Source organism: Nelumbo lutea, chromosome 3 (genome assembly GCF_056320005.1).
Source record: "Nelumbo lutea isolate HS-2025 chromosome 3, American lotus-T2T, whole genome shotgun sequence".
Classification (NCBI taxonomy): Eukaryota; Viridiplantae; Streptophyta; class Magnoliopsida; order Proteales; family Nelumbonaceae; genus Nelumbo; species Nelumbo lutea.
The window spans coordinates 116933146-116958109 of NC_142686.1; the positions used below are offsets into that span (position 1 = coordinate 116933146).

At 36.1% G+C, this 24964-nt stretch overlaps 1 protein-coding gene and 1 long non-coding RNA gene across 7 annotated transcripts; both read left to right on the forward strand.

Annotated features, from left to right (window-relative positions):
- Positions 1-520: 520 nt before the first annotated feature.
- On the forward strand, positions 521-8692 carry LOC148867934 (uncharacterized). The gene is made up of 4 exons (XR_016109482.1): positions 521-767; positions 6633-7071; positions 7286-7496; positions 7592-8692. It is a non-coding gene; the product is annotated as an uncharacterized LOC148867934 (long non-coding RNA).
- Positions 8693-13686: 4994 nt separating this feature from the next.
- Positions 13687-24627, forward strand: ASY3 (asynaptic protein). Of its 6 annotated transcripts, none has more exons than XR_016109274.1 (13): positions 13687-13834; positions 14008-14064; positions 14501-14570; positions 14929-14998; positions 15376-17253; positions 17372-17516; positions 18220-18360; positions 18513-18576; positions 18694-18843; positions 18935-18993; positions 19272-19406; positions 22821-23129; positions 24118-24627. XR_016109274.1 is itself a non-coding variant. In XM_088975382.1 (13 exons), exons 4-13 carry the CDS (start codon positions 14966-14968, stop codon positions 24187-24189), a joined length of 2769 nt encoding a protein of 922 aa, XP_088831508.1. In that variant the 5' UTR covers positions 13695-13834; positions 14008-14100; positions 14501-14570; positions 14929-14965; the 3' UTR covers positions 24190-24627. The 6 variants fall into 6 exon arrangements, 4 of the variants coding, with proteins under 4 accessions (XP_088831508.1, XP_088831507.1, XP_088831509.1 ...); XR_016109275.1 differs by having other exon boundaries at positions 13695-13834; positions 23025-23129; positions 24118-24172; XM_088975382.1 differs by having other exon boundaries at positions 13695-13834; positions 14008-14100; positions 23038-23129.
- The last annotated feature ends 337 nt before the right edge of the window (positions 24628-24964 follow it).

Sequence of the window (24964 nt, forward strand, 5' to 3'; positions counted from 1 at the left end):
TAGGAAAATTTGGGGATTCTCCATCCCTAACGGGAAATGGGTGCCTCACCCCCCATAAGTCAAGACATGACTTATGAGTCCAAGGACAAGGAGAAGTGCTCCATCCTATGCTTCAAATAGGCCCCGCTAGTGTGTGTGTGTGGGTGTGCTCTTTTTTCATTAATTCTTGTTCAAAACTCAAACTTAGGAATACATTTGATTTATTTCACATGTTGGTATGTCATGGCTAGGAAGGGGCATAAACAACATATGTTGCGTTTCTTGCACCCCATTAAGACGTAGATGTTAGAACTCATTCAGCCAAGAGTTCATGATGGCTTGAAATGGATCAGAATTTGGGGACCCAGTGGTGTCTAGAGCTAGATACTGAGATGGAAAGTTAGTTCTAAAAGCCCACCTAAGGCTCCCACTGAGAGAGGGAGTGCATGGTTTCACTGTTAATGGTTTGGAAAAATAGAGGTTGATGGATCCTCTGGTTTTTTAGTTCCTTAAACATGAAGGAATGCCCCTCTCTAGGCGGTTTGGGATCTATAAATAGAACCCCATACGCACATACTAGCCATCTATGGTTGAGAGCAACTATGACTAAAGAGAAGAGTCTCCTTTGTATGCTCTGTTTCAGTTTTGCAGTTCAACAGAGAGAGAGGTGTTCTCCAGCTCCTTGTAGAAAAGAGAAGAATAGAAGGTGACAGAGCAAGAAGGTGTTTCTGAAGGCCTCTAACGTCGGAATAGAGCCATGGACGCCACCTTTGCCTCAATAGCTCGAGGTTGGTGATTCTTTGTTTCAGTTCGTTTCTAGAACATAGAATGATCCTATGATGCTTCTTTTATGTTTAGAAGTCATCTTAATTGCTAACAATTAGTATCAGAGCCACTCTATGCTCTGGAATGGTTGAAAAATTGCTATTTTGTTCTCTGTTTTGAAAAAATTTCAGCGGGTTCCAATCTCGGATTGGATTGAAATTTGGAGGGATCATAAAGGACCCTATTTTCTATATTTTTTCAAAATTCCATTCCAAACTAATCTATGGATATGCATATTTCATTATGGTTTAGTAATTATTCTACTAGTTTTTGCAGTTTTGCATGATTATTTATCAGTTTTGATATGCCTACTATTTGTTCTCTTGAAAAGACATGTGATAATAATTATGCATATATAAGACTTATATTGTCTTTATATGGGGTATGACTGTGAGGTTTTTCTCTATAAATAAGTCATGTATTTGCACCTAACTATGATAGGTAGTAGATCGGTCCAACGAAAGGATGCTATTTTTGAATAGTTAGAGTGGGATAGAAAGATTAATTAAGGGGTTCTACATGAGAAAACTTGTAACCCAACGGTGATGGGCTTATCCAATCGGTAGGGTCACTTACTTAGTTTGGGCCATTGAGATCATTAGTAGAATTATTGTTTAACCCAACGGAGGGATGATATTCAACATTAATCTTGGGTCAAGGCCCAATGAAGTTTATATAATGGTCTTGATGAGATCTAATTGATAACTACCCATTTTGAGTTAGACTATTGATGTATGTGTATTTTATGTGGCATTTATTATGAAATTTGCAATTGTTAATCTAACAATGATTACTGGTTATCTATATAGTATTAAAATGTTAATTGGTACAAACTTTAATAAGTGGAAGGACCAGAATATGATTGTTCTAGGGTGTGTGGATCTAGATCTTGCAATTAGGGCGAAAAAACCCATTGAAATCACTAGTGCTAATACTAGTGAGCAAAAGGCACTTTATGAAAAGTGGGAACGTTTAAATTGCATGAGTTTTATGATCATAAGGAGCACCATTTCCACTGTGATCTGTGATGCAATTCTTGAAAAGGAAAGTGCAATGGATTATTTAAAGGTAGTAGAAGAACACTTTGCTTGTTCCACTAAAACATTAGTGAGTACCCTCATGATCAAAATGATTACCATGAAGTATGATGGTCGTAGTGGAGTACGTGAGCACATTATGAAAATGAGTGACATGGCAAACTAGCTAGACTGATTTTTTACTTTTTTTTTTAATTTTTTATTTCTTTTCTAAGTAAAAGCATAAAACTAAAATATTTAACTTTCTTTTGAACTTTGGGAACTATTTGAAAGAAAAATAGGAATTTTATTTCATTTAAATTTGAATGATACAAATTACAAATACAGTGATTAGATCATTGGATAGTTGGATGTTGGATGAATGAAATATGAAAATGGAATAAATTAATAAAAAATTAAATAAAATTACAAAATTACAAATTGAAAATACAAAATTACAAATTGAAAATACAAAATTACATTGTTAAAAAATAGCAAATAAATTAAATAAAATTAAAAAATTTACAATATTTTGAAAAAATAAAAAATTTTATACAACTAGTCAGCTTCATGAATCATGACTTTCATCATCTACTTCATGTGAAATATCCGATGTAGTATCATGCCCTCCTTTGTCTTGTAATCTATCTTCTGCATCTATCCAATCCTTGAAGCATATGCACATCTCTATGCTTTCATCGTTCATGTAGCTTCTCTTGTCGTCCAATGCCTTAGTACATGTACTAAAACAAGACTCCGATGGAACTGTAGATACCGGAGGAGTTAATAGATCATGTGCCATTGCGGCGAGAATTGGATAATTTTTTGAATGTTCATTACACCAGGCTAAAATATCAAAATTATTTGTTCGTTCACCTAAATTAGAAAAAATTGCTTGTAAATAGAAGTTAAGTTTAGTAAATGAACCTGTTGCAGAAGTAGTAGATTTTTTCCTTCTACCTATTAAATAAAAAAGTTTTTCTCTTCTACTATTGGGCTCAAGATCAGAAGTAGAAGATGTAGTACAAGTTGTAGGAATTTTTTATTTCCTATTTCAATGTTCATATTTTCACAATTTGATTCAAGTAGATTATCTAAACCATCTTTCCTAATCCTAGGGTCTAATATTGTAGCTAAACAATAAAAGGGAAAAATGTTCTCCCAATATTTTTTAAATTTATTTTCCATTATTTCAACAATACATTGAAATTGTGGATTATTTCTATATTTTGAAAACAATCACTAATTACCATTAATTGATAAGGTAAATTACAACTAGTTGGATAATAAATACCTGATAATTCATTAGTTGTATCATAAAAATGTTTTAAAAAATCTCTTATATAGACTATCATTTCCCAGTCTTCCTCAAATATCATATCATTAGGCATTTTTGAAATATAAAAATCAATATGAGTTTGTTTATGAGAAATACAACTTTCTAACATAGCATAGGTAGAATTCCACCTATGAATACATAATTTATTTTCTATTCCATAAGCATGCAAAGTATTTAAAATATTTGTAGCAATAGTTGGGCCAGTATGAGGCCATTTAAGTCTAGTAAAACTTAGAATTCTTTTATTTATAAGCCAATTTTTATCAATAAAATAGTCGGTAACACAAATATAACTTATATTAAATTTAGATGTCCAAACATAAGAAGTAATTGCAACTTTAGAATTAAGATTTGATAACAAAGAAATAAAATTTTGTTTATATGAGTAAAAAATTTTTAAAGCATCCGATCTAATAGTATCCCTAGAAACTTTTTTATATTGTGGGTTTATAGAATTATGCAACTTGATTTAAAGCATCCGATTTAATTGGATTTACCTAGATTGCGGTTCAAAATCCCAACTTGATTTTAGCGGTTGAAGCCTTTCTACGTCCAAGCCTCCTAAATTGAGATACTTGAACTAGTTGAGCAAGCCTTCTTCTCGTTGAAAGTTAAAACTTCAATAAAGTTGTGACTTGAGAATTGGAGAATGGAGAATCAGACAATTGGCCAATTAGCCAATCAGCCAATCAGAATTACTCAGATTGTAGAGAATTGAGAATGTATAGGTATGGGAGAGAGAGAAGAGATTAAGACAATTGTTGAATTGGTGTGATGAGATTGTTGGAGGATAGGGCTATTTATAAGAATTGAACATACTCAATTGCCCAAAATACCCTAAAAACTAGTTGTTATTTAGTTGTTGGGAGGGGTATTTTGGTCATTGTAAAGTTATTTGTAACTTTACCAAAAAAGCCCTCCTATACTAGTTATATAGCTATTGGGGGCATTTATGTCATTTTTTCTCCTCTCCATAAGCAAAATACATAAATACCCCCCTATATGGCTGTTTATAGTTGTTGGGGGGTATTTATGTAAAAGACCCCCCAAAAAGCTAAAACTAGCCATTGGGGGGGCAGGGGGGAGCTAGTTTTTGGACGGGCCACGCTCAGCCCACTACGGGCTTCGCAGGCCGTGCCATGCCGGCCTGTGACGAGACTTACTGGCACGTGGGTCTCGGACGACACGACACGAACAACGTGCCGACCCGTGGACCTCGAACTCCCAGCCTAGCACGGCACGGACCATCATGCCATGCCTAGCACGGCCCGTGGGCTATCGTGTTGTGCTAGGCCGTAAGTGGAACGACCTGATTTACACCTCTAGTCCCAAATCCTTGCCTCTTCTATTTAAGAAAGTTGGGGTCACCAGAATGCCCATTGAGATGTGACCACAACTTTCTTGAATAGAAGAGACAAGGATTTGGGACTGTTCATTTTTTGTCAACATTTGAATGGTTGGCAAAGAGAATTAGATGATATTGGAAGGGCATTTATGTCTTTTCAAATGCCACTTAGTGGTTGGATAATGGAAAGTATTAAATTGATATGTTTTAAAAGTTCAAATATTGAATTGTTGCATTTTAAAGTTTGGGGACCAAAGTGACACTAGACCCAAATTACATGGTACTAATTGGAAATTTTTCCGTTACTATGGATTAATAGACATGTACAGAGAACTTATGTCTCTCGGTTGCATTAAAACAAGGCGGATGCTTTGCTCAAGGGAATCCTCAAGTCTTTTGAGAGAAAAGAAAGCATTGTAATCTCTATTGTAGTAGAAGTTATAACTCTGTATTCCAAGGTTTTGAAAACTGATCTGGAAATAGAACCAGTCACGGGATCAATTTCTGAGTCATCGATTCAACTGTTTAGGTCAAACCGTTTGACCCGTGATGTTATAAATAAATAAAAAATGGAAAAATAATAAAAATAGCATAAAATAAAATAAAAAATAGAGAAACATCATATGAAAAATTTAATCCATCTAAATATAAAAACAATAAAATATAGAAAACGTAGAAAAAATACAAAAAATGCAAAAAATATTGGCATACCAAATAAGCAAAGAATAGAAGTCTATGTGAAGGAATTTGAAAAAAAATGATAAGCAAGGAATTGAAAAAACAAGTTAATAATACAAGCAGGATTTCATTCAAATAATCAAGGAATTAAAAATTGAACATAGCAAATAAGTAAAGAATTGAAGAAAAATAGAGAATAATGATACAAAAAAAGATTTGATTCAAAAAATCAAATAATTTAAACAAACCAAAGTTTATGTGAAGCATTTTATATGTTCACGGTTTCACTGCTGGCCAGTAATGGTGGTGTAATGGTGTTGGGCTCACAAGGAGGGGAAATCACTGCTAGTGGATAGACATGTTCATGGGTCAAGCCGGGCTTTCACTTTGTATTAACAATTCTTTTTAAGGCCTGAGCCCGAGCCCAGCTCGACTATCGAGCCTGTAACTTGGGCTCGAGCCTGGCCTAGATAAAAAGCCCGAAGCCCGGGCTTGGGCCCGAGCCTGAAATTTAGCCCATATTGTTACTATTACTGAAGCTGCTAAATAGAGAGAGATTATAAAGAAAAGAATAAAAAATGTATATATTAAATTATAAATATATATTTCAATAAATATTATATTAGTTATATATTTTATATAATATATAAAATATATATTATATATATTATAAAATATATAATGCTGAGGTCGGGCCGAGCCAGGCTCGGACAGGATCTTTTGACAAATCCCGAGCCCGGTCCGAAACACAGTCGGACTTAGTGTGTTATGCCCGAGGTCAGGCCCGCGGGCCTAATTACATGACCAAGCCCAACCGAGGTGCGGGCCGGGCCGGGTCGGACTACCCGGCCCATGAACAGGTCTACTGGTGGTGGACTGTAGTTTGGTCGCCGGTGATTGAAGCTGCAAATCCGGTTAACTAGCAGAAAGCTAGAAACTATTGCCGTAGGCCCGCAGTTACAATAGAAACTCCAATGGTTGCTGCTACTGATCATCGTTTGTCTCTAAACGACGGTTGCCGTTGCAAATACTGAAGCCTCTACCGCCTTGCTGCTGTAGGTCACCGCTGCAAATACTGCAAAACCTCCTAGCCACGATAGGTCGCTGTACATGAAGCATCTACCGCTGTACCGGTCTCCGTGAATCGCTGGAGGTTGTTGGCGGTTATTTAGCAGTGACTGAGAGCTGGGAAGGGAAGAACAAAAATGACTTTCGTTCAAACCCTAACCATTACGAAAGGATTCGAGACACAGAAGTATCTTGTACTTTAGCCCGAATGCCAATTTACAATTAATCCAGCACACGTTAAATTTCCGTCAGTTAGAATATAAAAAATGTTAAATACCCTCAATTATCGATTAAAATTACGAAAATAACTCATCATCTATTTCGACCAATGCAAGAATCCAGTACCATTGCTGAAACATTATTATGCCCACTATTTACTCAGCCGTTGCGGGAGAAGACGACTTATTGCCGGCGTCGAAGAGACAATCAGAGAGGAGAGAGACTTCACTCAGTTTCGACCATTTTACCCGGCGTTAACTCCCGCTCTTCATTCCGAGCACGCTACACTCAACTCCGGCGTCACATTTTGAGTGCTGGCTTCACACGGCGCTTCACCTGGCGCAGTACAAGTGCTGACTGGTAGTGTTTGACAGGGGTGAGAGGATGCATTAAAGCTTCTCTACAATTGTCTCTATGCATTCTGTGACACTTGTTCGAAACTAGTTGTCTCAAGTTTCAACCCGACTCGAGCAAAAAGGTTTGCTTCGCCCATATATAGGAAAAGGGAGAAAGAAAAGCGATGGATTACCAGGAAGACACACAGATGGGCCTCTTTCGTTTCTTTCTCCGATTACATAACCGAAAAAGACCTCACGAACAAGGTAACACACTGAGATTGCCAGATTGGGTCTCTCCTTCCTCGTCTGGTTCGTCTAAAACATTGTTGAAATCGTTTTTGGATCTTTCTCCAAAGCTCTCCTTTTTTTATGATACTCTTTTTCTCTTTCTTGTTTGTTGTTTCTTTTATATCCGCTTTCATTTTCTGGGGTTTAGTCTAATATTTTGTCTCTTTTACTGTCCGTTTCTATGATTCAGATCTAGACGGAATTGTTCTTCGTCGTTGGGAGATAAGGGAAAAATGTTGCCACAGAAGCAAGCCGAAGAAGCGATTGTCTCGAACTTTAACGAGACGGAGCATGAAGGAAAGGAGGAGGAGAAGACAGATCAGTCCATGTTTAGCGTGAAGAGCCTCCTTTGGCATGGCGGCTCCGTTTACGATACCTGGTTCAGTTGCGCTTCGAATCAAGTAAAACCCACAAACACCCAGATAATAAAAATGAATTCCATTAGCTCCTTTGCTCAATCTTGTCTGAGGAAATTCAATCTTGCCTTTCATTACAGGTAGATCAGTCCATCTTCGGAGCTTGCTGTGCGACGACGGTGTTCATACATTCCTTCCACAACTATCGGATTTGGTCTTTTCTAGGGTTCAGGATGACCACTTACACCGCCTGGTATCTGGCCAAGCCCAGCATCAACAACTCCTAAATGATTTGTCATGCTTCTCTCAGCCACATCTTAGTTCATCCACCATTAACAGATCTGTTCGTTCCAAGACCCTGACCCCTTGAAACCTTGAGGATCACTTTACTACTGAAATCTCCTCGTCGTCCCGGTATTCAGATCAGGCAGCATCAGAGGTCTTTTCCCCATCTCACAAATTAGCGATTCTCAACCAGTTCCAACAACAACAGAGTATGCCATCGCCGATCAACACGAACGTTTTCTCCCCAAAACTCGTTGATCATTCACTCTTATAGGCATCCTTTGGTGTTCCATCCCCGGACAGGATGTCACCTCGAAGCATGAAACCTCTCTCCGATGAGCTCTCGACTCTTGCATTTGCTCAGTGCGAGAACCAGCAACAGCAGGGTACCTGTCGAGAATTTCTCTCCCACCTGAGAGAAATTATAATTGGGTCATTTTTATAATTTCGATCGAGAATCTATGCATTACTTGAAATAACTGGGGGGTATTTAGGACTTTTTATTTTCTAACGTACCTATCAAACCACTGCCCGGGTTGAACAGTTTAGCGGTTTGATCACCCAAGTCATCAGTTTCCTGTCCTTTTTAATGGGTTTTTGGATGTTAGCAGTTTACCATATAACTGGAACCGGAGACCTGAACGGTTTCCGATTTTCTGGTCCGGTCCTTTTTGAAAACCTTGCTGCATTCTACTTTTGCGTTAGAGCGTGCTATGGTTGTTTTTTTCTTAGCAAGTATGAGGTTGGACTTGGAGCCTAAGACCATAGTAGAGTGGCGAAGTGAGGGGGACATCACGCCCAATAATCAGAATTTAAATAACCAGAGAGTTGGAGCAACGGAATGTTTGTTTTGGGGCCGAGCTACCCTTCGTCTTGTGTAGTTTTTTCTTATAACTACCAAAAAAAATGTAGAAAATTCAGAGAGTTAATGGGAATTTTGACGTGTGAGAGGAACACCAAGGTCAATAGTTTCTTTTATATAACGCAGACACGTAGTATTCTCCTCACAAGCTGAATAATTTAGGGGTGGGCTGAACCATGGCCCATGCCCTCCCGAGGGATAATTTGAGGGGTCGGCCAAGCATGGCCCATGGCTTAAGCCCGTGTGGGCCCATGTTGTGCCACGGGTTTGGGTTGGGTGGGCTGCAGGCCATGTTGGGTTGGGCCACAGGTTGGGCCTTGGGTGTGGGCTGAGTCGGGTTGGATTGTTTTTTTTTTGTTTTTGTTTTTATGATATTTTTATTTTTTATTAAGTAAAACTAAAATCTTTAACCTTCCTTTGGGAACTAGTTAAAAAATAAAAAATTTAATAAAAAAATGAAAACACTGCTTAATCAAATAAGAAGTCAAAGAAACAAAGATTCAAGTGAATAACAAATTGGAAGAAAAATAGGAATTTTATTTCATTTAAATTTGAATGATATAAAGCATACAATGGTTGGATGAATGAAATATGAAAATTGGAAAATGGAATAAATTAATAAAATACAAAAAACACAATATAGTTATAAATTGAAATTAAAAAATTACATTATTAAAAAATATCAAATAAATTAAATAAAATTAAAACAAAATTTACAATAATTTGAAAAAATGCTATACAATATTGAGTATACAAAAAATATTAACTTCATCATTTTTTCTATTGTTCTTTACTTTAATCATCTACTTTAGGTGAAACATCTGGTGTAATGTCATGCCCTCCTTTGTCTTGTAATATATCTTTAAATCAAATGCACATATTTAAACTTTCATCATTCATACAACTTCTCTTATCGTCCAACACCCTAGTACTTGCACTAAAACAAAACACCAATGAAATTGTAGATATCGAAGGGGTTAGTAGATCACGTGCCATGGCGGTGAGAGTTGGATAATTTTTTGCATGTTCACTCCACCAGGCTAAAATATCAAAATTATTTGTTCCCTCTGAGGTGAAGGAAGAATCACCATCTAAAGTAGAAAAAAATTGTTTATAAATAAAAATTAAGTCTAGTAAATGAATTTGTTGTCAAGGTAATGGCTTTCTGCCTCTTATTAAATAAAAAAAATTTTCTCTTCCACTACTGGACTCAAGTTCAAAAGTAGAAGATGCAATTGTACAAGTTGTAGAATTTTTATTATTCCCTGTTACTTCAAATTCATATGAATTATACATTTCAAATAATAAACTATTAATTTCTTATTTCTTATTTCCAATTTCATTATTCATATTTTAACAATATTTTCAAGTAAAATATCTAAACCATCTTTCCTAATCCTAGGATCTAATATTGTAACTAAGCAATAAAGAGGAGAAATATTCTCCCAATATTTTTTAAGTTTATTTTCTATTATTTCAATAATACTTTTAAATTTTGGATTCTTTTTATATTTTGCAAAACAATAACTAATCATCATTAATTGATAAGCTAAATTACAATTAGTTGTATAATAAATATCTGATAATTCATTAGTTGCATCATAAAAATGTTTTTAAAAATCTCTTATACAAATTGCCATTTCCAAGTCTTCCTTAAATATAATATTAATAGGCATTTTTGCATTATAAAAATCACTAAGAATTTGTTTGTGAGAAAAATAACTTTCTAACATAGCATAGGTATAATTTCATCTATATTTAACATCCAATATAAAATATTTGTATTTTAAATTATAATTTTGACATAAATATTTAAATTCTTGTTTTTCTTGCTCCAAAGCTTTTAAAATATATAATACAATTTCTAATTTTAGAAATATAAGTAGAGATAATATTTAAAGCATCTTGAATACATAAATTTAAGATGTGACATGCACATCTGATATGAAATAATTTACCATTTAAACATGGTTTCAATTGAGATTTTAAAATATTTATTTATGAATCATTATTACTAGCATTATCAAAACTAATAAAAAATAATTTATTGTAAAATCCATAAGCATTTAAAGTATTTAAAATATTTGTAGCAATACCTAGGCCAGTATGTGGCCATTTAATCCTAGTAAAACTTAAAATTCTTTTTATTTAAAAGTCAATTTTCATAAATAAAATGATTAGTAACACAAATATAACTTATGTTAAATTTAGAAGTCCAAATATCAAAAGTAATTGCAACTTTAGAATTAAGTATTGATACATATAAATAAAATTTTGTTTATATGAATAAAAAAATTTTAAAGCATTTGATCTAATAGTATTCCTATAAACTTTTTTAAATCGTGGATTTACAAAATCACATAACCATTTCTCAAGTTTAGTGTCTTCCGATAACAAGAATGGTTGTTCAGCATGTATAATGTATTTTGCTAATTCAAGCTTCATTTTTTTCTTGAGAATATTTAAAATTACCTAAGCCCCCTATCCAATTTGTGTTTGTGTTGTTTCTCTCCCTTCTTCTTTTTTTTTTTTTTTTTCTCATTGGTGAGCAAATGTCTGCCCAAGTGGCTAGTACCACCCTTTCTATAATAACTAAAGTCTTTCCTACAATTTTGGCAAATAACTCTTTTTCCCTTCCCCTGAACCTCTTATACTTTAAATATTTTCCAAACTAGGCTAATCAACTTAGTGGCCTTCCTTTTCTTTCCTCTAGTATCAACAACTAGGGGTGGAAGTTCCATCAATATCAATAGCCTCTATATCGGTGCTAACATTACCATGCTGCGACTGAACATCGTCGACATTGAATATGTTGGAGAATTGGTTTCAGGAGGAGCCGACCATTTTTTTAATTCTAAAAAAATAAAAAATTAATTTAATTGCACTTACCTAGATTGCTAATTCAGAATCCTGACAACAGTTGAAGCATTTTAACTCCAAGAGTCCTAGCTTCCCAAATTGCTAACTTGAAATACTTGAGCTATTAAGCAAGCCTTCTTCTTGTTGAAACTTCAATAAAGTTGAGAATTTGAGAATAAGAGAATGTATATGAGATTGAGACTTGAGAGAGTACGAGAACTAGAGAAAAGATTAAGAGAATTGTTGAATTGGTGTGATGAGAATGGTGGAGGATAGGGCTATTTATAGGAAATGAAAATAATTCAATTGCTCAAGATACCCTAAAAATTAACAATTTTTTAGTTGTTGGGATGGGTATTTTGGTCATTGTAAAATTATTTATCACTTTACCCAAAATGCTCCCAAGCTAACTATTATATGATTGTTGGGGGGGCATTTGTGTCATTCTTTCTCTCCCCAAAACCAAAATACATAAATACCCCCTATATAGTTGTTTATACCTGTTGGGGGGGGGTATTTCTGTAAACCCCCCAAAAAGCTTATTCATTGGGCGGGTTGAGCATGACCTGCTACAAGCCCACGGGCTATGCCATGCCTGCATGTGGGCTGCGGGTGGCACAACACGGGTAGAATCGGCTCATGGACCTAGAACCCCAGGCCCAGCATGGCCTGGACCATCATACCGGGCCTGACATGACCCATGTGCCGTGCGGTGCTAGGTCGATCCAAATTCAAGCTGAGTCATGCCGGGCTGTGAACAGCACGACCCAATTTACACTTCTAATTGGGGGCTTACATACAATGACACACCAGATTGGATGCATAAATAAAGCCTGATTGTGTCGTAGTGGATACTAGTACTACAAAGTACCTACTAAGCTCCCGTATTCAGTTGCTATTGAAGAATTAATTCTTGATCGCCATTGGTGTTCCCACAGATTTACACTCTTCCATGTAAGAACGAGCAAGTATTTCTATCGCTTACTTGACTTGAAAAAGAAACAATATAATAAGAGAATAATGTTGCCTTTTGTATGAAGAACAAAATAAGGACGGATCATGCATGCTGCTATAGAACCCAATTAAAAATATTGAATTGGTCAAAATAATCCCGTTTGAGCCCAAAGAGAGCCTGGTTAATTTGGCTTACAAAGTACAAACTAATTGTATAGATATAGTTTAGGGCTTCACAATTAGGCTAAAGGTTTTTTCAAAGTCCATTCTATATATAGATCTAATTATACCCTTTGGCTATATGTATATAAGACGTGCCTTTTAACAGTTATAGTGTTTCATCAGTCTTGCACTTGGATTAACATCGTACATTAATATTCATGTCCTCTGTTCGTGGAACTAGCTCCCAAGTCGAGTTATCATTTAAGGCTTCTAATTCTTTTTTTGATGGATTATTGAACCCATGCACCCATCATGTTTCAAAGTTACCTTCACCGTCTTAGGCTCTCGGGTGGAGTTGAACTAGCTGGAAATGATGAGTCATTTTGAAACTGTCATGCTTTCCTTCTTGTAATCATGGGATGATTATTCAAGGCAGGATCTGGTTGATCAATCAAAGCAGGTTTTAGAGAGATTATTGGAAGATCATATGGAGAGATATTAGGAGGAGGCAGCAATGGTTCAGCTTACAGGTTGATTTTTAATATATTGGTGCTTCCTTCGAGATGATACCAGAAGGAGAGAGAGAGGGGGGTGCTGCGTCTCTTTCCGATGCTATTGCAATTGTTTTTGCGCACTCGAGATTTACTACTCACTTTTCCTATCCACTCTGGGCTCATCTTTGCCATACTATTGTAAAAGGGATTAAACATTTTTAATCATAAACCTAAATTTATCAGAATTTAATTAATTGCTAATCAACATTAAGTTTTTTAATTGAACATGAATTAAAATTTTATTATTAATTATAGTAAAGTAAACTAAACTATGAATCCATAAACTCACTAAATTAACAATAATTTCTGATAATTTCTTTTCTCTTGAAACAATGATTACATTCTTTTTAAAGTTTTAATCCCTTCGTGTCATCACACTGAACGTCTAAAAAAATCTCGTACCTTGAGGCTTAAACGAAGACGACTATTAAGCGAAGTAGCGCATTACGCACTGCAGTTATGTTAGAGTTATCATGACGGTTGCTCTTACACTCTTGCATCACAATTTCCCGCCCATTCCTTTTTTCCTATATTTCTCTTAAAACTCTCTGTATTGTCTAGTCCCTTCTCAAAACTCTCTGTATTGTCTAGTCCCTTCTCCTCTTTGGAGTCCTAAAGAAACAACCATTGTTTTCGAGCCATTTTCGAAAGATTATGATCGTAGTTGCAGCGCAGGATCTCGTCGATGGTCCACGGAAACATATCTCGTAAGCTGCTTGTCGGAATCTTCACGCGATTTGGGTTTGCTTTATGTGGAACTGTTTTTGTTTAATTTCGTTTTACTTAACTTTTTACGCTTATGTTGTGATTATTTGAGCCTACTCTGGTGAACATTAGTGCGTGGTGACTGATCATTGACGAATCCTTGAACTGTTTGCAGCGTTGGATGATTAGTACATTTTGTGAAGGATTAGTCCGAGATTTGTCCAAAATCGAGGTAACAGAAATCTTCGATCAGATGTCTAATGAAGTTGTAAGAATTTTTTCTATCATGATGCGCTTGCTCTATTTACTTATTTTCATTTTTATTCTTCTGGTTATTTTTTATTCGGAGGCTTTAACGTGTAGTCAAGAATCAATCGAGAAACCCTGGAAATCTGGTGAAGATTTGATGACGAGGATATATAGTCAGGGAGAACAGACAAAATATGGAAATTTGTAGTTGGAAGAAAAGATCTGTCTGTGTTTCTCCGTTTGTATTTGTTTCAGAGTATTTGAGGATATTCTTTTCCTTAAAAAGAACTACTAAAGTCATGTTATCCCCTTTGGTGAATATTATTTGCGTTTATAATTCTATTTCTTCTTATGATTATCTAATTCCATGGATAGCTTCAGTTTTGTTTCCTCAACTTAAAGTTTTGCCTAATTTTCAGGTTCTAGTTGGTTACTGATGTAACACAAACTAGATATATGGAGCTTCAACAACAGAAAAAACTGCGAGATGTAAGCAGTAATTGTCACAATTTTAAGTTCCCAGTCCAGATAGGAAGAATTTTTGATTGTGAATACCCTAAGCTATCTTGATCTAATATCTTCTCTTTATCTCTATGTGTGTGCGCATATCATTTATTATATAATTTTTTTTATTAAAGTAACTTTAGTGCGTCTGTGTTTCTCCTTTTGTATTTGTTTCAGAGTATTTGAGGATATTTTTTTTTTCCTTAAAAAGAACTACTAAAGTCATGTTATCCCCTTTGGTGAATATTATTTGCGTTTATAACTCTATTTCTTCTTATGATATCTAATTCCATGGATAGCTTCAGTTTTGTTTCCTCAACTTAAAGTTTTGCCTAATTTTCAGGTTCTAGCTGGTTACTGATATAACACAAACTAGATATATGGAGCTTCAACAACAGAAAAAACTGCGAGATGTAAGCAGTAATTGTCACAATTTTAAGTTCCCAGTCCAGATAGGAAGAATTTTTAATTTAATTGTGAATACCCTAAGCTATCTTGATCTAATATCTTCTCTTTATCTCTATGTGTGTGCGCATATCATTTATTATATAATTTTTTTATTAAAGTAACTTTAGTGAATTTATTGGTAATTTGGGCATTATTCTATTGTCTTTGGAAAGATAAATATTCTTAATTGCTTGTAAATTTATTGGTAATTTAGTTGATCCTTGGTCTCTATGTAATCTTGAATTCCCCCAAACTGATGAAAACTTGGTTGTATTCTAATGGACTTTTATCTTGTCCAAATTCGGAGGGTATTAAATATCTGATGCACAATAATGTACTCTAGGATCCAACGAGCAGCTATTGGAGTTTTGGCAGCAATTATAATGTTGGTAGTCAAACCAGGAAGGTCTCCATCGGAATTACAGTAGATGCCTCTGCTAAAAGGAAACCTGCGAATAGAAAGGAGGATGCTGCTGCATTGCAAAATACAGGAAAAGTAGCTTCTTCTGGAGGGAAATGCTCAGAAGATAAAAACAAGGATCCAGGAGTAGTAGCTGTCTTGAAAGGAAAGCAAGCAAATATTCCAGAGCAAGAGAATTCTCCATGGGTTTCTACCAGACACTTGCATGAAGAAACACCAGCTACAGTAACAGATAACCTTTATGCTAATCAAACTTCTGTAATACAGCCTTCCAGTGTCATGCAGAAAGAAGTTGAAGGAGCAAAAGAGAAGATAACAACAAAGACAGTTCAGTTTTATCCAAACCAGAGCAATGCTTTTCAGTCAACTAATGGTGTCACTTATGGAAGGGCAAAAGGAACCACAGAATGGGTGGAAGATTTTGCTTTTGTAACTGCACAGGAAATTCATGTGCTAGATGGAGAAGGAGAAGAAAAATCAAATAAAACAGCAAATAGAAGCAGTGACATTCTGAGAATGAAACTTTCTGAGATATTAGGAGCTTTTGCTTTGTCTGATGACCATCATTCAAATTCACAGACTCTTGTGGCTGGTACAAAGATTTTGAAGCCAGTAGAAGATTTGAAACAAAATAATAATAAAGAGAACTTGGATACAACAGAGAAGAATTTGAGCCCAGTGGGACATTTGGACCCAAAGGCCTGTAAAATTGTGAAGCCTAAACAGAGCCCAAATACACCAGGGGTGAATCTTAAACCAGTTAGACATTTGAATCAAAAGAACAATGCAGTTCTCAAGCCTAAACAAAACTCAGATACAATAGAACCTGATAGTGAAAGTCCTGATCAAACCATCAAGAGACCCATGACCCGTTCTTTAAGTAAAAAGAAGGCTCCAAGCAGAGCACAGCTGAATTTGCAGAATAAGATTTTTTATGCTGGAAATTTGCCACCTTCCCCAAGCCGTAGTAAGAAACATCAAGAGAAAAGTATTTTTAATTTTGATGAAGCAGACAAAGAAAATGGAAATTCTGTTGAATGGTCAGGGAGCCTACATGGGACTACTACTGCCAGTGACAGCTCTTATATTCCTAATAACAAGAAGATTAGGAAAGAGAATAATAAAGTTAAGCAGCAAAGGAGTCATTTCTCTAAAAAAGATATCCCAAATAAGATTCAGCAACCCACTACTAGGAGGAAAATACCAGTCTCAGTTGAAAGAACAGAGTCACGCAGTAATGGCATGGGAGATTTTTGTGGTTTCCCTCAGAATGACAGAGAAGGTATGCAACCAAAGAGCGGAACTGCAGAAGAAGATTTCCACCATTTTCTTGTAAGGGAGGAAAGGGATCAGAGTGAGAGAACAGAATCACATGAAAACAGAACAGAAAATTTTCATGTTCACCCTCCTCAGAGTAGCAGAGACTATGTGCAACATAAGAGTAAAATTTCAGGAGCAGATTTCCACCACTTTCCTCTAAGGAAGGGGAGTGAGCAACAATCATATTTTAAAAGCTCACCATTACTAAAGAGTGCCATCCCTCTAGAAGATTTTGGGAATCCTTCCTTAGAGAAGAATGACCAACATAATGATTTCCAGAGTCCAAGATGCAGGATGGGAACACCCAACCAAAATTGTTCTTCAAGCCCTCTATTACCAAGCACTACTCCAACAGAGTGGGGTGTTTTGGGACCTGCAACAGCTGATAGAAATTTTATGGTACGAGGGTTTTGTAGTCTGAGGACTTTGTTGACCCCAAATCCTGGTCCATTTCAATTCAATGAGCAAGCAAAATCTATTGTATCCTAGCAATGTTTGTAGATTTTACACTGACTATTACAGGATATGTTTTATGGTTAGTTGTTGGGTTATATATTTTCTTTTTTTCTCCCTTTGCCTTTCCTTATTAATCTTTCAGGATGATGACAAAGAGCATAACAAGTCACCTACTGGGGAATTATCGCCTACCATGGAAGAGCATGATGCAGAAAATAGGCAATCTCAATTATCGTCTGAAGAGCAGTATAGTGAGAGCATTGATAAAGCTTTGCTCAAAAATAAAGGTTTACAAACCGTCCATTTTTAAACATGCATAAAACCCAATTCACATGCATAAATATATATACATAGGTCCAATTACTGTTTACAATGAGAATTGGCCTCAACTCCACTAAAAGGGATATAGATTTAAGTTGCACTACAAATGTAGGTTTTTGGTTTAGTTGTCCTTAATTTATTATCAATTTATTATAAAGCAATGAAGTCTTACAAGAATGTTCTAGCACAAATATTTAACTTACTTGCCTATCTAATTTTTCATCCTAAAAGAATAGATGTATTCTTTCCTGATGGACTGGCAATCAGTGATTGTTGATTCCTTTTATGTGGATACTTGGCTAATAGAAAGAAATCTATTTTGTACTCCATATTAATAAATGAGACAACTTTTCCATCCTTTGTAATCACTATTTCAGAAACAGCAACAATGCAGGTCCACTACAAACATTTGTATCTATCTGGATGCCCTTATTACACAAAGCACATTATACTTGCTGCTCATTAATTCACAATGAACAGTTTACTGCAATTGGTTGAATTGTGTCTGTACAAGCATAGTACTAAAGATCCATTGTATCACAATTTTTTCCCAGCCATTAGTTACTGCCCTTCAATCCTAGTTTTTATTTGCCAGTATTTATGCTGCAATTACCTTCAGAATCTAAAGTAGGAATGGCATCCTTGTGTTGATTTTGTGGTCACATGCAGGTTACAGGGAAAGAGAGACACGATCTACAAAATCTAAAGTTTCCAAGACACCAGAATTCTTGCCTAACCCAACTAAAAGGCTTCGCACCCAAGGAAGCTTTAGAATGAGCAAAATCAGCCCTACCTCGGCATCCTTGAAAGGCAAATAACTGCTTTCTTAGCATCATCTACTCTATATCTGTATTATTTTTCTTATGCACATTACTACTTTGTCACTTCTTTTACTTTTATTGATCTTTATTTTCATTTCCCCCTAAACTAACATATTCTCTTACTTTCCACATAATTTCCAGGTTTTGAAAAGAGGATTCTTGGCCAGGGTTTTTCAGATGAAAACCATGGAGATGGTTTAGCGGGGTTTTCTTCTAAACCAATATTTTCTGTCCTATACATCCATTAATCTGCAGAATTTTTTACTGGAATATACTATTTTAATTTGATAAATATACAATTTGTCCTACTACCATGTATCAGGGCTGTTACTTTATTTGCATTGGCTTTGGAGAGATTTAAAACCAAAATGAAGTTGCAGACAAGCAAGAAAAGCTCTGAGATCCTGGCATCTGTTTCTGAAGAAATTTGGGTGCAGCTACAAAATGTTGAGTCTCAGATTAAGTCAGACTTGTAGGTGTCATAAGATCACTATTTTACCATTTGAAGAAATGGCTAGTTGGGGGGCTGTCCTTAATTTCTTTTTCTCCTTTTTCTTTCCCAGAGGAAAGTTAACAAATGCTGGTAACTCTAAGAGGAAACATCTGGAGTCAAGATGCCAAGGTATCAGCTTTCTTGAAATGACTTATCTTATTGAATTGACAAAAACACTTGCATAGTTGACTAAACATGCCTCATCTCCTCTACTTCATTGATTTAATGCCCCTTGGAATATTGGAAGCCCCCAGGGTTTTGGTAAGATAGTATTCTTAAAGTAGTTCCATTTACTCCTCTGCATTGAAGGCATTATGGTCATCTGTAATGTCTTGTGGTCAATATGATGAAGACTTCATTTAACTTTTTTCCTGTATCTGTGCTTGACTGAATGAAATTTAATGCAGCACAAAAAGAAGGGCTTAAGCTCATATATGAGAATTTCAAAGAAGAGGTTAATCAGCATCTCCAGGTTTCCAAGAGAGAACTTGAAGAACTGGAAGAATACCAAACAGAATTGAAAGGTTCTGTGGAGAGGCAAAGTATGATTATTTTTCTTACTCTTGGTTATTTATATTTCTAAATATCTTTTACATCAATTTGTGTCTTTATGTATATTTAGTTTGTATTCTACTGCAAATTCCGTGCTTGTCTAAATGTCCTTAGTTTCTCACTTCCACATGACCCCTATGCATGGCCATCCAATTGATTGGTGCATTTGGAATGTGTATTATCATACTTTCAAATCAATTAGGCAGATAATATTTTAAAAGGTAAATTTAGAATATCTGGTTAGTCTGGATCTTTAAAGCAAGAAGTCCTTGGTCAAACCATTTCATGAAAGGGTCTGGTGGATCCCTAAGTCAATTTATTTATTTATTTTCATAAGATTAGTTATTGTAATATAGAATTTCATAGTGCTCTTCAGTATGAGAGGTATAATCATGTGCTGCCACTTTCACATAATGTTGTGGTAATACTATTGTCTGTTTGATGACTTTTTTTTTTTGAGCTAAAAGGTAACAAGTTTTGTTAAAAGAGGAAGTGTGCATGAGAGAATGTACAATGGAGGCACTAAAACGCACTTAAACATTTCATAGACATAACTCTATCGCTATATAAGAAATCCCTAGAGATCCTGCTTTGGCCAGGCTGTCCGCTACAAAATTTAACTCTCTGGGAATCCAGAGCAGGAATGCATTCAGATATATCTCGAGCCTCATCCAAGTAATGAGCCAGCCTCCAAGGTCCTCCATTTTTCTCCCCCAGCCATCTGATGGTATTGCTCGAATCCCCTTTATTGATTAGGGATGATAATCCAAAGTCTCTCACAATCTGAAGTCCTGTTAACACTGCTAAAATTCAGTCTTTGTAGAATCAGCAAACCCTATTGGGCCACTGAATGTCCAGAGAAGATTTCCATTCCTTCCCTTAAAAACACCACCAATCCCTGCTAGACCAGGATTCCCAAGGGAACTTCCATCAAAGTTCAGTATTACCTCCTCTATCAAACATGGGTGGGGTTTTTTTGTTGCTTTTAGAGAGGAAGGAGAAGAAAAAAGGATCTCCACAGTTTTTCTCTGGAGATCATTTAAAGAAATACCTCTCAAATATCTCTGAATTCATCACCCATGAGTTGCATAAATGAAGTATGTGGGATACCGGCTCACCCATAGCTCTAGTCTTGTTGTTGAATATTCAATTGTTTCTCTCCTCCCACACCCCCGAAAACACTGCTTGTACCACAGTGAGCCAAAAAACTTTTCCTCTCTTTCCAAGTCCTTTTCCTTGCCATTGCCATAGGAAATCTTCAATGTGTTTAGGAAAAACCCAGTAATATCCTACCATGTTTAAGAAGAAATACCAAATTTTCCTTGTTTCCGGGCAGTGAAGGAAAAGGTGCTCAGCAGTCTCACCGTTGTTAAAGCACATCATACAAATATGGGGGGGAATGCACAATCTACCTTTGTTCTTCCTCTGTAGTAAGTCACAAGTATTTATTTTTTTCAAACAAGCCTCCCATAAGGACAACTTAGAAGGAATGTGGGGGAGTCAAATCCTTCTAGAAGGAAATCTAAAATTGCTGGCATTCCAAGTTAAGGACCTGAAAAAGGTTTTGGTTGAGAATTTTCTGGCTGGATGAATTTTCCATATTCTATGGTCTAGATTTGAAGGGGACAGTTATGCCTCTCTTACATTTTGCAGCAGATCTGCTAGTTCAGCTATTTCTACCTCCCTTAATGGTCTTCTAAGACTTAGGTTCCAGTTTGGGACAGTTGGGGAATTTTGGATACAGGCTGCAACAGTGATTTCTTGGTTTTGGGAGAGGTTATTAATTCGAGGATAAGAGTTGGCTTATAAGCTGTCTCCCCACCATAAATCAGTCCAGAATTTTATTTTTCCCCATTTCCTACTTTGTATCTAATGAAAGTGATAAAGACATCATAGACAGAGGATATACCTTTCCCCATTTCCCACTTTGTCTGTTTGGTGACTTTGTTGTGTAATTCATGACATCAGCAGTTGAATGACATGGTGGCATGATCTTATCATTGCTCATAGATGTCACATCAGTATAAAAATGTTATCAGTATATTACAATGATAATGGCTTTGTGTATTCTCCATATTTTATTTATTGGGGTCTTAATCCCCGGGATCTGCTGCATGCATTGTTGCATGGATCTCACTCAGCTGCCATGCATTTGAAAACTATTGAAGCAGAGTGTAGACCCAGATGTAGCAAATAGTTTTAATAAAATCTGGGCTAGGAAGCTAGGTGCAACTTAACTGTAACTATCTTGGGGCCCTTCATCTTGTGAACCCAGGTCTCCTGAGAGCAAAAATTGCGAAAACACTGAGAGCACAGAACCCAACCACACATTAGGAATATTTCTCATTCATGCTTGTTAAATTCATGGGGAGATATTGCTGAAGTACAGCTGGATGCTGTTCTGTTGGAGTGTTTGCCGGGTTTTTGCTTTCAGGAGATCCTGTCTCCCATCTTGCTCCATTCAGTAAAAGAGTCCACATTATTACTATTATTTATTCACCCCTCATTTTCCTTCAAGTCCCATGGAAATTACAGTTACTGCTTTTGACCACTAAATTTGGGAACTAACTAAGCTGTTTCTTTCCATTAGGGCATTCTTCTTTTGTGAGTTGCAGATTGTTTGGGACATCTCCATGAACAACGGATTAAAGAATATAATTTATATGAGAAAACCACATAAAGAGAGCTGCAGACATCAGAAGTGAGAAAAAGAAGGTTTGAAAAGGACCGGAGAGAGAAGGATTTAAAACGATAAGTAATAAAAGGTCTGGACTGAGTAGGGATAATAAGAGTACATAAGGGTGGAAATAGGGTTTAGGATTGAGAGAAAATGGGGTAAAGGAAATTGAGGAGATTAGTGTAAATAGTGAATAAACAAGAAAAACATGGCAAAACAGGATTTATGTAGCCAACCCCATATAGTTGGAATAAGGCTTAGATGATGATGATGAGTGAATAAACAAAAATAGCAAAAATAAAAATAAAAGTAAAAAGGATAATTGGGTTATGCCACCTCTAAATTTGCACAAGGGCTAGCATCTGTCTAGTCTTAGGCTAAAGAACTCTATGGCATCCCATCATTGAAATATGGAATCACACCATAGCAACTTTCCAAAAAAGGAAACCAAATTCTTCATTTATTGTGTATAAAATACTATACATAGACTTTATGAGAAATCCCTTTGATATCTCATCAAAAACTGGTTTCCTAAAATGATACAAATCACAACAAAATCTTGTAAATAAAGACCAGGAAAAATACTCCTAAATAGGCATACTGTGGGCCGCATATTGACTCATTAGAAGGCCCAAATTCTTGCCCTCTTGAGGTCCAAATTCACCATTATGTTACCATTTCATCCCCATTTTTGTAAGTCAAGTGGGCTGATACACATTACATGCAGATCAAAGACATTATTGGCACCAACCGAGGGCTGGCTTGTTGGTGTGTTAGCTGGTTTTTTCCAGCGTTGACATGGAATCAAATCCTGCAACCAGCACTTTGGGGAAAAAGGGGTCAAGTGACAAGCTATTAATGGTGCATGGCACCGAATACCAAAAAAAATCATATTGTTGTTAATTTAAGGGATCGCTGATAACTGATACAGTTTGTTGATTCAGAAGCATCACATCAGAAGCTTCTATTGCAAGTTGAAGGAGCAATTAAAACCCAGCTTAGTGATGCTGAAGGAAGAATTAAAGCTGTTCACAAGGCAAGTAGATGATTATTTCCTAGCTATTAATGGAGAATCTTGCAACATCTTGGCATCTTGTGGTTTATACTTTTTCATGCTTGGATGTAAGAATCTTCCACTTTTGGCATCATAAGTATGGTATTAGCACAAACAGGGATGACTTGTAGATGAATTGCTTTTGATAGTTATGCTGCCCATTGATATTGTAACATTGCATGTAAGCATATATTCTCAACAATACACTGGACCAGAATGAGGATAGCGGCAGTCTCACTTCAAAATTCTGGCTTATCGAATCACCAAAATCATCTGATTGTTGTGTTTATATCAGATCATTCAATGTTCTTTTGATGCATCTAATAGAATGTAGGAGACTGATCTTTCCATCTGGACAAATTGGTATTCAGCCTGATATTATCTCCCAAGTCTCAATCCTGATGAACACGGATCCTGATGCGTATATAGACCTTTCACCTTAGACTAAGGGTGTCAATGGACTGGTTTTGGACTGGACCCCATCCAGTCCAAAATCAATTTGGACAGATTGGATGGACCGACAAGACATATTGGATTGGACCAATCCAGTCCAAAATATTTATTAGATTGGATTGGACCTGGTCCGTCCATAATAAATTTATATTGGATTGGGTTGGATTAAGCCAATATCTGGTCCATTAATATAAGATAAGAATATAGGTGTCAATGGACCGGATTTGGGTTGAAACCAATCTAAATTAAAACAAATTTGAACAGATTGGATGGTCCAAATATTGAATTAGACTGGTCCAAAATGGTCCAAAACATTCATTGGATTGGATTGGACCTAGTCCATTTGTAATGGACTCACATTGGACTGGATTGGATTGGACCAAATCCAGTCCAATTGACACCCCTACCATAGACCATATTGTCAACTGTACCATAATTCCCAAACTATACAATTAGCTTTTACCACTCAGACAAAAAGTAAAAGATGCCAGCAATTGTTGTCTTTTATTCCATGCAGATGGCGAGGGAAAAGATGCTCCAACTTAATCACGCAATCGCAGAGTGCTTGAAAGGAGCTGATTTCAGTTGATGATTTTTCTAGAAGTCAACAACAAATTTGAGACTTTCAGCTTGAGGTGTGAAGAGAATTCACAGGGTTGTAGGTATGCTTTGAACATTGTGTCTAGCATGTAAGCTTTCACGTTTGAAAAGTACCAGTGGGGCACCATTTCCAAAGCTTACTTTGATCTGTTCTGTTCAGTTTCTCTCTTTTTGTTGTAGAGGGTCTGTTAGATTATTCAGAATTGTAACAAGGCACATCAAATATATCATGAACAGTGTAATCAACGGTGTACCGATTATCTTGATGCTTTGTACAGCAACTCCATTAAATTTGGGTCATGCATACATGTGTCTAATTTGACTGCTGATATTAGAGTTTGTAGGTGTATAAATAATATCACTGATAAGGTCCAATACTTCTGTGAGAAGTTGAACTGGAATGACATTTATACCTAGCTTTATGCATTATATAGGTTGTTTGGATGTCTGTATTGGATGGGGTTATTCTTATCCACATGGAATCGAAGAATGGAATAAAACAAAGTAATATATGATGGTAGTATGGATATTTGAACAAAAGGAAAGGAATGGTACTGTCGGTTTTCGTTGTATGTTGATATCAATTGTGAATGAATGGGATCTCAATCACAGGACTCGGATACCCCAGAAAGAGCATTGCTGATTTTAAATTTTAACATAGGGGAAACAAGAAATGGTAAAATTTTGTCCTTAATATGATGGCCATCTCTCTTTTGTCTGGATGTTTCATCAAACAGGAGAAACAGACCCAATTTAAGGCCTAT

What these genes read in the sequence shown, in the direction of transcription:
- ASY3 (XM_088975382.1), top strand. Translation starts at nt 14,966, where the DNA reads ATGGAGCTTCAACAACAGAAAAAACTGCGAGAT. An exon ending in CATGGAGATGGTTTAGCGGG is followed by an intron (nt 18,577 to 18,693) that starts GTTTTCTTCTAA and finishes ACCATGTATCAG; the next exon opens with GGCTGTTACTTTATTTGCAT. An exon ending in TCTCAGATTAAGTCAGACTT is followed by an intron (nt 18,844 to 18,934) that starts GTAGGTGTCATA and finishes TTTCTTTCCCAG; the next exon opens with AGGAAAGTTAACAAATGCTG.